Source organism: Hemiscyllium ocellatum, chromosome 16 (assembly GCF_020745735.1).
Source record: "Hemiscyllium ocellatum isolate sHemOce1 chromosome 16, sHemOce1.pat.X.cur, whole genome shotgun sequence".
Classification (NCBI taxonomy): domain Eukaryota; kingdom Metazoa; phylum Chordata; class Chondrichthyes; order Orectolobiformes; family Hemiscylliidae; genus Hemiscyllium; species Hemiscyllium ocellatum.
The window spans coordinates 14,450,008-14,465,312 of NC_083416.1; the positions used below are offsets into that span (position 1 = coordinate 14,450,008).

The 15,305-nt window shown below is 43.6% G+C and overlaps 1 protein-coding gene across 2 annotated transcripts in view; it reads left to right on the forward strand.

Moving 5' to 3' along the window:
• The window catches only part of LOC132823148 (serine/threonine-protein kinase 32A-like), a 290,383-nt gene that overhangs the window by 193,108 nt on the left and 81,970 nt on the right, over window positions 1-15,305 (forward strand). For both annotated transcript variants that reach the window (XM_060836715.1, XM_060836716.1), the window contains exon 6: window positions 10,147-10,236. In XM_060836715.1, the coding sequence (XP_060692698.1) occupies window positions 10,147-10,236 (90 nt within the window). The remainder of the gene's footprint in view (window positions 1-10,146; window positions 10,237-15,305) is intronic.

Sequence of the window (15,305 nt, forward strand, 5' to 3'; positions counted from 1 at the left end):
AGACCAACAGCCAATGTAGGTCAGCAAGCAGACCCAGGTCATGGATGCAAGTCAGGATGAGGGCAGCAAAGTTTTGAAAGGGCTATATAATGGGTCACCACTCTCAGACCTGAACATAGGCTGTCTGAAATCTTACAGAAGTACTTCAAAGTTTGATGATATAACAAAATATAAAATATAATACAGTATTAAGATCTTCCATTTGAGGACTTAGTTTGAACTGTTTTGATTAAAGTTATACCATTGTTAAACCAATTGTATTTAATGTGCAAATCAAGCCAATTCCACAAGTGAAGTAATGCTCTGTCTTTTTGCATTAAACATTGTCTGACTGAATTTTAGTACAGGGTGAAGGGCTGAATAGCTTACTTCTGTTCCCAATGTTCCTATTTTACCAAAAATTGTCTGCTACTAGTTTTTGAAGAAAATGAAAACAATGATCAAAAATTGTAAGTTATCATTCCTATGGGGGATAAAAGATAAATCTTATGTGACTATGACTCTTGAAGATCATTGTTCAACTGCATCAAATTGGTGTGGAAGCAACACTCAGGGAGAAGATATTTAATTAATTGGTTCTAACAACTATCACTCCCTGTCCTCTAACTGATCTGAGTGCCTCATATTGATAATTCCAAATTCAGTGTGAAAAGCTGATGCTTTTGCTTGTGAAATGCTGACAAGTTGACACATATCTTGAAACACTGATGTCAGCTGAAATGGCTGACAGCTTGCATATATTTACACCCAAGCTGAAGTTGCACAACTTACATTGAATACTCTGAGAGGCATAAATGGAGATACACTGAATTGGGAATCTGGTCAAAATAGCCCTCTGATTTGTTGGTGGACCACATTCCCCAAATTATGGGCCCGGACCAGAGGCTAAAGAAAGTGTTCTCATGTGACAGCGTTAGGCTTGGTTCAGTGACAGAATGTCAGTTTGAACCTCAGAAGGGTAAGGATTGAAGATTCACTCTTGAGAACATATACTAGGTGCATACTTTAGTGCCGCGCTTTCAAAGAGATTTGCTTTCTCAAAAAAGCAGTTAAACTAAAGTCCTCTCAGAGAATCTATCTGTTTGAAGATAAGCTTGGGATCTCTCCCATGACTTGGCCAACATTTGTCACTCTACTTTCATAATTGTTAACAGACTATCTATTTGTTTAGGAGAAAGTGAGTACTGCAGATGCTGGAGATCAGAGCTGAAAATGTGTTGCTGGAAAAGCGCAGCAGGTCAGGCAGCATCCAAGGAGCAGGAGAATCGACGTTTCGGGCGTAAGCCCTTCTTCAGGAAGAAGGGCTTACGCCCGAAACGTCGATTCTCCTTCTCCTTGGATGCTGCCTATCTATTTGTTTATCTCAGTGCTGTCTGTGCACTAGTGGAACTGGTGCCTTGAGATGAGAAGTTAATTTAAGCCCCTGTCCACCTTAGTCATTTATCTCATTGATGTTTAAATAAAGACTTACAGAACATAGAACATAGAACAGTACAGCACAGTACAGGCCCTTCGACCCTTGATGTTGTGCCGACCTTTTATCCAACTCAAAGATCAAACTAACCTACATACCCTTCATTTTACTCTCATCCAGGTGCTTATCCAAGAGTCACTTAAATGTCCCTAATGTATCTGACTCTACTACTATCGCTGGCAGTGCATTCTGTGCACCCACCAATCTCTGTGTAAAGAACCTACCTCTAACATCTCCCCTAAACTTTCCACAAGTCACCTTAAAATTATACCACTTTCTGATGAAGGGTTCTGGCCCGAAACGTCGAATTTCCTGTTCCTTGGATGCTGCCTGACCTGCTGTGCTTTGACCAGCAACACATTTTCAGATCCACTTGTACACTTCAATCAAGACACCTCTCATCTTTCTTAGCTCCAATGAGAATTGCATCTATTTTTAACCATTCTCATACTCAGATGTCATAAAACAGAATGCACCCAAATAAGTATTTTCAAAATGTAATCATTGCTGTAGTATTGGAAACATGGCAGGCAATTTGGTCAGATTGCAATGTGAGAGCGATTCAGTGTTTGTGATTGTGGGCGGCACGGTGGCACAGTGGTTAGCACTGCTGCCTCACAGCGCCTGAGACCCGGGTTTAATTCCCGACTCAGGCGACAGACTGTGTGGAGTTTGCACATTTTCCCCATGTCTGCGTGGGTTTCCTCCGGGTGCTCCGGTTTCCTCCCACAGTCCAAAGATGTGCGGGTCAGGTGAATTGGCCATGCTAAATTGCCCGTAGTGTTAGGTAATGGGGTAAATGTAGGGGTATGGGTGGGTTGCGCTTCGGCGGGTCGGTGTGGACTTGTTGGGCCGAAGGGCCTGTTTCCACACTGTAAGTCTAATCTAAAAAAAAATAATACAGGGGAACCTCGATTAGCCGAACGTAAGGGGCGGGCAATATTTCGTTCATATAATCGATTGTTTGGTTAGTCAATTAAACGTCTTTCCTCTGCAGCTCAGAGTTTTTAACGTCTACTCCGTGTTCAGGAGACTGCAGGAGCAGACAGCACTGCCCCTCCAACACAGCCCCCCAACCCTGTGCAACACCTTACCCTGCCCCCAACACCGTCCCCCCAACCCTGTGCAACACCTTACCCTGCCCCCAGCACTGCCCCCCAACCCCGTGCAACACCTTACCCCGCCCCCAGCACTGCCCCCCAACCCCGTGCAACACCTTACCCTGCCCCCAGCACTGCCCCAACCCTGTGCAACACCTTACCCTGCCCCCAGCACTGCCCCCCCAACCCTGTGCAACACCTCACCCTGCCCCCAGCACTGCCCCAACCCTGTGCAACACCGCCCCCCGCCCCCAGCACTGCCCCCCAACCCCGTGCAACACCTTACCCTGCCCCCAGCACTGCCCCAACCCTGTGCAACACCTTACCCTGCCCCCAGCACTGCCCCCCCAACCCTGTGCAACACCTTACCCTGCCCCCAGCACTGCCCCAACCCTGTGCAACACCGCCCCCCGCCCCCAGCACTGCCCCTCCAACCCTGTGCAACACCTCACCCTGCCACCAACACCAACCCCCCCCCAACCCCGTGCAACACCTTACCCTGCCCCCAGCACTGCCCCCAACCCTGTGCAACACCGTCCCCCACCCCAGCACTGCCCCAACCCCGTGCAACACCGTCCCCCACCCCAGCACTGCCCCCCAAACCTGTGTAACGCTGCCCCCCCAACCTTGTGCAACACCATTCCCGTCCCCAGCACTGTCCCCAATCCTGTGCAACACCTTACCCCGCCCCCAGCACTGCCCCCCAACCCCGTGCAACACCTTACCCTGCCCCCAGCACTGCCCCCCCAACCCTGTGCAACACCTTACCCTGCCCCCAGCACTGCCCCAACCCTGTGTAACACTGCCCCCCGCCCCCAGCACTGCCCCCCCAACCCTATGCAACACCTCACCCTGCCACCAACACCAACCCCCCCCAACCCCGTGCAACACCTTACCCTGCCCCCAGCACTGCCCCCCAACCCTGTGCAACACCTTACCCCACCCCAGCACTGCCCCAACCCCGTGCAACACCGTCCCCCACCCCAACACTGCCCCCCCAAACCTGTGTAACACCTCACCCCACCCCCAACACTGCTCGTCCCCAACCCCAACATTGCCCCCTCAACACCGTGCAACACCTCACCCTGCCCTCAACCCCGGCTGCCCATCCCCAACCCCATGCAACACCTCCCCCAGCCCCCAAAACCGCACCCCCACCCCCAACCTCATGCAACACCGCCCCCAACTGTAGACACACCCACCCCACTCTCTGGGGTAGCTGGACTGGACACCAAAAACAAGACTGCTGCAGTGCGCACGCACGCGCACACACTGCAACTTTTTGACAGGTTCCACCTTTGCCCTGTACAGGACGATGTTGGAGAGATTATCTGGGGAAGGGGAGTTTAGGATACTCCCTTGTGTAGAGCTCCAGGAAAAGTGTGGGGAGAGAGAGAGGGCGGGTAATCAGTCATTTGGAGACGGTGCCTGTTTAATCATTGTGCACAAAAAGATGCGATCACTGTTGGAAACACGTCTTTGATGTAACGTTTCCATCAGGGCCTGGAGATCTCCTTCAGATAATTGGAATTTGAATAATTGAGGTTCCTCTGTATATTGCAGGAGCCTTGCTTGCAGATAAATATTGATCAAAATGCTGGGGAGAACTTTTCCCTGCTCCTCTTCAAAATAGCTCCAGAGAAATCTCTTCCAAACCTCAACAGCTCTGATAGTGTGGCACTTCCTCAGAACCACAATGGAGCGTTTACCTGGATTTTGTGCTCAGGTCTTTGAAGTGGGAATTGAATCAATAACCTCAGGCACAGAGGTGGGAATGCCACTGTGAGCCAAGGTGGACTGTGAGATCTTAGCGTTACATTTAGGACTGCATCTGTCCATCTAATGATTAGACTTCAAAACAAACATCGTAAGTTGTAAAATCATGTGGAATGTCTTGAAATCTACAAGATTCACTTGAAAACACAAGTTCTTTCTTAATGATATTAAGAGGCCGATCCACAAACCAAATTGCAGTTTAAAAGTTCTTTTCTTATATAGCCTCCACTTTGAAGATACAAAAACAGAAGTTGCTGGGCAGGGATAACTCCATGGTGCTGTGCCTATTTGATAGGGATACTTTTCTCTATCTCGGGGATGAGGTAATTACTTCAGGAGTTGTTATTGAATTTTAATTTCCAAATGGCATCACTACAAGCACACCTGAGTGGTTTTCAGCATTTCTGGGTATCTGTAATTTCAGTTTAATTAATCAGTTGGAGTTGTGAATGTGCAGAAGGATGAGTAAATTTAATCTTAGTGTGAGAATGTTTTCACCAGTGTTACTAGAATCAGAGTGTCAGTGTTATAGTAACCCTTTATTTTGCTGATTTTTATTTTGTTTCAGCAGTCAGAATCCTGCTGAGAGCAATACAAGACGACAACCATTTACACGTACATTATTGTTTTATTTGTTCTGTGCTTTATACGACAACCTGGATTCACATATCAGCTTTAGTACAGTGTTCCAAGGCACTGCTCAGCAGCCTTATCACGAAAACATTGACCCTGATCACACAGGGAGCACCACCAGTTGCAATTTACCCCGAAGCACACACCATCCTGATTTGGAACTAAATCAATTTATTCTTCACTGTCACTGGATTAAAGTCCTGGAATACCCTTCCAAATATTACTGAGGCTGGTTGGACACCACATGGACAGCCATAAGAAGGTAGCTCACCAAGGCAATTAAGGTTCACTCTGCCAACAATACCAATGTGCCAAGGATAATTTTTTTTTAATTCAGGCGGCCAAAAATGGTAGATTTCAATAAGTAACTTAAAGGTGAAGAGAGGCAGAAAGGTATTGGAAAAAAATGTTTTAAGTCTTGGGACTTCAGCATCTGAAGGCATGGCCATAAGTGCTGGAGCAATATAATTTGGCTGATCAAGAGGCTAGATCTTAGAGGGTTGTCGAGCTGGAGGAGATTTCAGAGGTAGAGAGCACGGATCGTGAAATTAGTACTGTCGTGGTTGTGGTATGTAGTTTAAGTAAGAGTGATGTGAGGGAGCTGAAAACCTATTGGCCTTCAAGTAAGTGCTAACATAAAACCAATGGAGACTATCTGAAATAGGAGCTACGGTCAACCCCAAACTAAGTTGAAGATGTAATAGGTGACATTACTGGAACGAGGCAGGTGGGAGGTGAGTCCAGGCCTACAATGCAGCCCATTACTTTTACTAAGGAGCATTGTCTGACAGGTCAGTGGTAAGTTTTGCATCCATCTCTCTTCCATGCCTGAGACCTGCCACAGACATCTGAATTTGTTGCTTTCCCCTTCTTTGATGGAGTTAAAAGTGCACTCTTAGTAGCTCAGCTCTCACGCAGTTTGTGTAAATAAATGGTCTGCTTATAATTGTAGCAACAATGCCAGACGTTACAAGGAGATAGCCGATGGCATTTACACCACAATCAAAGACTTTCTCTAATTTTCACCCATCCTTTCTCAAAGATACTGGATCAACAGCTACCCTCTCCATTCTCTCATGTAATTAGTGTGGCGGGGAAAAGTCAGATCTGATCCAGATCCTATTCTCATCCACCTTTCAAATGTAAGCACTCTCCAGTAGAAGGCTGGATGCCTTAACTGGGCAGCAGGCTGAGCTGGATTTTATGATTTACATCTCCTCAAATCCTGCACAGTAATTTTGAGGACACAATAATTCGGTACCATCAGCAACCCTGCGCTGAAAGAAAGAACTTGAAATTTTGCTGCATGTTTCATAACCCAGGGCATCCCAAATAATTTCATATACAATGAAATGCTTTTGTAGTGTCATACTGCAGTTTCCTTGCTAACAACATTGTGGGTCTACCTCTTGTAGGTGGACTGCAGCATTCAATGAGGAAGTGCACCATCACCTTCTCAAGGGCAGCTAGGGACAGGCAGTGCTGGCCAAGGCAATGACACCCACATCCCAGAAGTGAATAACAAAACCTCTCTGTTACAATGTATGAAATGCTGCAGCCAACAGTAAAGTTCCCAGAGGGTTGGATGATCCAGCATTGAAGATATTTGGTGTTTCGGGGAATTGAGGGATATGGGGAATGAATGGGAAAGTGGAACTGAACCAGATCAGCGATGAACATATTGAACCATGGAACAAGTGTGAAACTCCATATAGTCTATTCCTACTTCCATTTCTTGTCTATCCCACAAACATATATGTCATATTGACTGGATCATGTCTTGATGGTTGTGGATCAAAATACCCTACACTCTTCTTTGAAAAATGCCATGAGAACTCTTCTATCTGTTGAGGGCAGACTGCGATTTGGTTTACCATCTTATCTGTAAGGGGACATTTTTGATATTGTGGTTGTCCTTCAGTGCACCATTAAAATGTCTTCTGTACTTGCAGCTGTGGAGTGTGACTTGAACTGACAATTCACTGACTCAGAGATGAAAATGCTACCCATGTGGATGTGAGTGATGGGAAGGGTGAATAGCTGTCTGCATGTTCTGCTTATGATCTATTGGAGGAAATGATTTGAAGTGACAAAATGTCTACAAACAAATGAATTTGAAGCAGGAGTGAACCAGGGGAAGCCTGGTCCACCATTCTATAAGATCACTTCACATGCCTGTTTGACTCTGGGAATCTTGTCAAGAATCTGTCCACCTCCCCCTTCAAACTATTCAAGTACTTTGCTTGCATGACCTTTTGAAGAAGAGAGTTCCAAAGCATCATGACCCTCTAAATTTCTTCTTATTTCCATCGTTAATTAGCAACTTTTTTTTTAAAGTGATCTCTTGTTGTGGATTCTAGATTCTAGATTAGAGGCAGGTCAGAGAAGTTTCACTAGATTAGTTCCAGAGATGATAAGGCTTGTCTTATGAGGAGAGATTGTGCAGTTAGGCCCTTACTGACTAGAGTTGAGAAGAATGAGAGGAGATCTAATTGATGGTAACCATTCTTCTCTGATCACTACACCTCCAATTTTGGTGTCATCTATAAACATACTATCCATACCACCTTTGTTCATATCCAAATCATTTATATAAATGATGAAATGCAGTGGACCCAGCACTAATCCTTATAGCACACCTCTGGTCCCAAGCCTCCAGTCTGAAAAGGAATCCTCCACCATCAACCTCTGTCTTCTTCCTTTCAGCCAGTTCTGCATCGAAATGGCAAGTTCTGTTTGTATTCCAACCTTGCTAACCTTGCCAGCCAGTCTCCCATGATGAACCCTGTTGAACGCCTTACTGAAGTCCATACAGGTCATGTTCACCACTGTGCCCTCATCAATCCTCTTTGCTACTTCTTCAAAAAACTCAATCAAGTTAGTGAGACATGATGTCCCATGCAAAATGCTATATTGACTATTCCCAATCAGTCCTTGCCTATCCAAATACATGTAAATCCTGTCCCTCAGGATTCCCTCGAAGAACTTGCCCAACACCAATGTCAGGCTCACCAGTCTATCGTCCCCTGTATTTTCCTCACAACCTTTCTTAAATAGTGGCACCACGTTAGCCAACCTCCAGTCTTCCAGCTCCTCGCCTGTGACTATCAATGATCCAAATATCTCAGCTTGGGGCCCAGCAATCACTTCTCTAGCTTCCCACAGAGTTCGAGGGTATACTTGATCAGGTCCTGGGGATTTATACACCTCTATGCATTTTAAGATATCCAGCCCTTCCTCCTCTGTAATATGGACATTTTTCAAAATGTCACCATCTATTTCCCCACATTTTGTATCTTCCATGTCCTTCTCCACAATAAACACTGATGCAAAATACTTATCTAGTATCTCCCTCATCTCCTGCGGTTCCACATATAGGCTGCCTTCCCGACACCTAACAGCCTTGCATTTCACCCTAACAGGAACATACTGTCTCTGGACTCTCATTATCTCATTTTTGAAGGTTTCCCATTTTCTAGCCTTTACCTGCGAACATCCAACCCCAATCAACATTTGAAAGTTCTTGCCTAATAACATCAAAATTGATCTTCCTCCAATTTAGAACTTTAACTTTTAGATCCTGTCTATCCTTTCCCATCACCATTTTAAACTAGCAAAATTATGGTTGCTGGCCGCAAGGTGCTCCCCCACTGACACCTCAGCCATGGGGAGAGTACAATGAGATCTTGATCAGATGGGCCAATGGGCCGAGGAATGGCAGATGGAGTTTAATTTAAATAAATGTGAGGTGCTGCATTTTGTAAAGGAAAACCAGAGGACGACTTATACACTTAATGGCAAGGTCCTCGAGAATGTTGCTGAACAAAGAGACCTTGGAGTGCAGGTTCATAGTTTCTTGAAAGTGGAGTCTCAGATAGATAGGGTAGTGAAGAAGACATTCAGTATACTTTCCTTTATTGGTCAGAGCATTGAGTATAGGAGTTGGGAGGTCATGTTGGGTCTGCACAGGACTTTGGTTAGACCACTTTTGGAATATTGTGTGCAACTCTGTTTTCCCTCCTATAGGAATTAAGTTGTGAACCTTCAAAGGGTTTAGAAAAGATTTACAAGGATGTTACCAGTATTGGAGGGTTTGAGCTATAGGGAGAGGCTGAATAGGCTGGGGCTGTTTTCCCTGAAGTGTTAGAGGCTGAGGGGTGAACTTATAGAGATTTATAAAATCATGAGGGGCATGGATAGGGTAAATGGACAAGGTCTTTTCCCTGGGTTGGGGGAGTCCAGAACTAGAGAACATAATTTTTATGTGAGAGGGGAAAGATTTACAAGGGACCTAAGGGGCAACTTTTTCACACATGTATGGTGAGTGTATGGAATGAGCTGCCAGAGGAAGTGGTGGAGGCTGATACAATTACAACATTTAAAAGACATCTGGATGGGTATATGAATCAAAAGGGTTTAGAGGGATATGGGCCAAGTGCTGGCAAATGGGACTAGATTGGGTTGGGATATCTGGTCAGCATGGACGAGTTGGACCAAAGGGTCTGTTTCCGTGCTGTACATCTCTATGACATATGCAAGATAGATAGGAAATTGACCAAGCAGATGTAAAACGGATGTTAAAAGGGCTATCTAGAATGAGAGACCACACCTTTAGGATAACAGGTGGCAGATTTAAAACTGAGATGAAGAGGAATGACTTCTTTCAAAGTGAGTCTGTGGAATTCACTCCCCCAGAGTACAGTGGGTGTTGGGACACTGAATAATCTTAAGGAAGAGTAGACAAATTTTAATCAGTCCTGGATTATGGGGAGAGTGCAACAGGTAGAATTGAGGCCTGAATGTGATGTGCCATGATTAGATTGGATGGTTGAGTAGGCTCAGGGGACTGAATTGCCTATTCTTATTCCTAGTTCTCATTCTTGCACAAGAGAAAACATCCTATCCCCATCCATCGTTGCAACCCTTCCTGACCTTATATGTTCCAATCAAGTCGCTTCCAAACTCCAGCAAATACAAATCTAGTGTGTCCATTTTTCCAAGTCTCTGTGCCACTTAAGCAGATTGATGACTGTACATTTGCCCAAATAGTTCCAAAGACTATGCAAATGCTGAGATCAGAGTGCTGATATTCAGTAACTTTAAGAAGCGTAGTCGAAAATAACATTCATCTTCTGTTCCTTTCTATAATCTGGTCCATTTTAGGACACGTGCACATCACTGACTTCAACATTGCAGCGTTGGTGAAGGAGGAGAAGCAGGCTACTTCCATCGCAGGCACAAAGCCCTACATGGGTAAGTGTGGGAGACTGAGAATTGGCTGACTAATAATAAGAGCTTGGACATATTTAGTACATTTCACAATTTTAATGTATATCAAAGCACTTTACAACCTATGAAGTATTATTGAAATGTAATCAGTGTTATATTGGAAGAAGCACCACAAGTAATTTATACACTGCAAACTCCCACGCGCAGCAATGTGATAACAACCACATCATTTCTTCTGTGTGATGTTGGTTGAGGGATAAATATTAACAGAGACTGTAGAGAACGCTACTGTTCCTCAAAACAATGCCAGAAGATCTTTTCCATCTATTTGAATGTGAAGGTCAGGTCTTGGTTTAATGTCTCATCTGAAAGGTGGCACTCACTGAGTGCTGCACTACAGTTTCAGCCTGGATCGTGTGCTTAAGTCACTAGAGTGGGACTCAAATGGACAACTTTATTTAGTCAGTTTGGAACTGATTGTTTTGAAGGAAAATAATCAAATTATGTGAGATATATCAGAAGATATATTATAGATGAGTATTCATTGTTAAGAATGAACAGTAACAATACCCTTGTATTGATATAGCACCTTGAGCATAATAAAACATCCCAAGGTACTTTATAGGAGAATTAACAAACAAAATTGGAAACCAAACCACATGAAGAGAAATTAGTACAGGGAGCATTTGGTTTATTAAAAGAACAAAGTTTTAAGGAACATCTTAAAGAGAAGAGTGATGGAGAGGCAAGGAAGGTTAAAGGATAGAGTCCTAAAGATTGGGGTTAAAGCAGCTGATGGTACAACAGCTGCTGATGGAGTAATTACATGAGTTAGAATTGGAAGAGTGCTATCGTCTCTGTGTTAGTGTGATGCCTTGAGAAAAGTATAGGCACCACCACAAGATGAGAATATTTATTAGGTGTGGAAGTCAAGTTTTGTTGGATTGCTGAGTCAATCAGCTGTAATATAATAGAATACAGAATAGTACAGCACAAGGAAAGGCCTTTAGGCCATGATAACTTTCTAAACTAATCCCAACTGCCTATATATGGCCCATATTCCTCCATTCTCTGCCTACTCATGTGTCTGTCTCAATGCCTCTTGAACATTGCTATCATATCTGCTTCTACAACCACTCCTAGCAGTGCATTCCAGGCCTCTACCACACTCTGTAAAAAAACACTTGCCTCACGCATCTCCTTTAAACTTTCCCCTCTCACTTTAAACCATTAGCCCCTAGTATTTGACATTTTCACTCTGGGAAAGACACTCCAAATGTACACCCAATACTTGTCTCTCATGATTTTATATACTTCTCTCAGATGGCCCCTCAGCCTCCGATGCTCTTGTGAAAACAATCCAAGTTTTTCCAACCTCTCCTTATAGCTAATACACTCCAATCCAGGCACCGTTCTGATGAACGTTTTCTGCATCCTCTCTAAAGTCTCCACATCACCTCACACTGGATTAAACTCCATCTGCCATTTCTCTGCCCAACTTTCTAGTTGATCTATTTCTTTGTGCATCCTTTGACATCCTTTTTGACTATCCACAACTCTACCAATTTTCATGTCATCTGCAAACTTACTCATTAGACCACTGATGTTTTAATCTAAATCATTTATATATATTGCAAATAATATAAGCCCCAACACTGAGCCTTGTGAAACACCACTGGTTACAGACCTCTGGTCAGAAAAGCATCCCTCCACAACTACACTCTGTCCTCTATGGCCAAACAATTTTGGATCTAACCTGCCAACTCACCACGGATTCCATGTGATTTGATCTTCTGGACCACCCTACCATGAGGGACCTTGTCAAATGCAATAGGCAAAGTAGGAGTTATAACAGTGTAGAACAACAGTTTATAGATTAGATTAGTTACAGTGTGGAAACAGGCCCTTCGGCCCAACAAGTCCACACCGACCCGCTGAAGCGCAACCCACCCATACCCCTACATTTACCCCTTACCTATGGGCAATTTAGCATGGCCAATTCACCTGACCCGCACATCTTTGGACTGTGGGAGGAAACCGGAGCACCCGGAGGAAACCCATGCAGATACAGGGAGAACGTGCAAACTCCACACAGTCAGTCGCCTGAGTCGGGAATTGAACCAGGGTCTCTGGCGCTGTGAGGCAGCAGTGCTAACCACTGTGCCACGGTGCCACCCATTTATATTTAAGCAGTATCTTTAATGCAAGACATCTGAAGATGGAGGTGGTGATGTGATGATATTGTCACCAGACTAGTGCTCTAGGGACATCAATTTGAATTCCACTATAGTCATACAGCACAGAAGCAGCCCTTCAGCACATCAAGTCTGTTTCAATATATCTGTACGAATCTCATATTCCAACATTTGGCCTGTAACTTTGAATTTTATGATGCTTCAAGTGCTCATCCACATACTTTTTTTAAAAGTTGAGAGGTTTCCCAAGGCAGTGCATTCCAAAATCCCACCAGCCTTTGAGTGAAAAATGATCTCTTTAAATCATCTCTAAACTTCCTGTCTTTCACCTTAAAATGATGCCTCTTCATTTTTGACTCTTCAGCTAAGGGGCAGATAGTGACATTTGAATCATCAATCTTCTGGAATAAGAAGTTAGTGTAAAGGAGACCATGTAATTGTTGTTGATTATTCATTCAAATTCTATAGGGACATCTTTACCTGGCCTGACCCACATATGATTCTAGACCCACAGTAATATGGTTTAACCTTAACTGCCCTCTGAAATGGCCAAAAACCAGTCAATTGAAGCAGTATTAAGGATGGATAATAAGTGCTGGTCCATTTTACATTATCCACACACCATGAATTTTTTTTTAAAGGTGCTAGACAGAGCATGAAGAGAGCCATATTCTTACTAGTCTGATGCTAGGTCTGTTCTTTTGGGATCCAGTTCCTTTTGGTATGGGTTGTGGAGTCCTATGTAGCTAGTACAGAGCATGCTGTATGCCAGATGTGCACAGAACTGACAGAGGTCCTCCCCAGGGCTGGGAGCAAAGAATTGGAATAGGATAAAGGGAAGCAGAATGAATTCTCTGAGTGGATAGCCCTTTCCGTAAAGTAGGGCCACTGTTTGTTTTTTCAATATGAGCCACATATTTTCTCATCCCTTAATGTGCCGGATGTCAAATCCCAAGAGAGTAGGTGTAATTGCAAAAACCACATTTTGATGCTGCCAATGTAGTGTTCTAGTTATATCAAGCACCATGTATTTGGAAAGTTACTGAGCTAGTCCAATTAGTGGATTTTGTTGGATTGTGTGAGGTGCTTGATGTGGCTTGTGACAGAATAATTGGCTTTTTATTCACCTAAAATCATGCTTAGTTTGGATATGAAACAGGACAGTACAGCAAGTATCCTGTAGGTGAGGATGCTGTCAGTTCATTCTAGTGTTGATTACAGATCTAACATTGTCACAGGAATCACATCAGTGTAAAGAGCTTAACCACAACTTGGATACAGCAGTCAAGTAACTGAATACAGATGTGCTGGTCTGGAGACAGCTTACATTATTAATTCCCCAATTCCACCTCTAAACGACAACCACACTGCCAAAATAAGATATTCCTCGGCCCATCTTATAGACAGGGAAAAGACAGATTCCACACACCCAGCCATATTTGAACAGTGATGAGTAAAGTCTTGAGGTGGGATGGGTGGAGTTGGTGGTGTTACCTTCATCAAAAACTCTCAAATTCTGAACTACTTTACAATGGGAGCCAATCAGATAGGTTCCAACTACCCAAAAACTTGACATGTACATCACACTGTAGAAGATAAAGGATAATAAGTACAATGTTTTTAATACATATAATGAAGTTTTCCTAAAACATTGCCTCATATAATGAGAAATATTTAAAATTGGTCACACTGGACCTTATTATAAATCTCTCCAAAGGAATGTGATGACCACTCCAACAATGACCATCCTTATGCAGAAAACGTCAGTGGCAACGTGACAGATAAAGCATGCACAGTGTGCACATTCATGTCCAAGAAATCAACTACCTCATGGACACCTCATTATGATAGTTTGATTTAGATGCAATCATTCAGATGTTTTTTAAATTCTTTGACATTTTCTCCAAATTAGTTTGTTCTGACACCTGTAGGGGAAAAACACACAAACAGACAGACAGCTCAACTAAGGGAGAAAGGAATAGAAGGATATAATAATGAAAACAGAGGAAAAAGGCTTATGTGGAATATACACACCGGCATAGGTATTTGAGCTGAATGGCCTCTTTCTTTACTGTAAGTGTTATATAAATGTATATGATTTATATAAGGTAGAGAAAGCTGAGAGTAAAGTTAAATGGCTATTTTTTAGAGGAATGTGCACTGTGAAGCTACCTAGAGTTTAGTGTTAGAGGAACTGCAATGACTGATATGAAGACATTAACTTGTTTGTTCAGGGCATACTTCCAACATTTACAGATATAAAATTTGGAAATGTAGTAAACCATGAGATGGATAGTTACAGTGCTCAGGAGGACACTAACAATTGATTGAGGTCGGTAAGTGCAGGCAGGGTGACAATTAACCAGAATTGTGAAGTCATTGCATTTTGTGTGAAAAGGAGGAGAAATAGTGTAAATAGTGTAACATAAAAGAGGGCACAGGAACATAGAGATCAGAGGTGTAAGTACATCAGTCTTTAAGCATGACAAGATATGTTGAGAACGTTGTTGCAAAGGTTTACTGGATGCTGGATTTTATAAACAGGAGACAGAGTGCAAAAGCTAGGAAGGTATGGGAAACATTTATAAATAACCAGCAATGACTCCACTGGAGTATTTCTAGGCAACTCACTGTAAAAACATGGTCAAGGCCTTGGAGAAGTTACAGAAGAGATGTACTAAAATTGTATCCGAAATAAAAGGCCCCAGATTACATGAGGAGACTAGAGAAATTTTGGTTGTTCTCCTTGATGCAGAGAAGATTAAATGGGCGGCACGGTGGCACAGTGGTTAGCACTGCTGCCTCACAGCACCTGAGACCCGGGTTCAATTCCCGACTCAGGCGACTGACTGTGTGGAGTTTGCACGTTCTCCCCATGTCTATGTGGGTTTCCTCCGG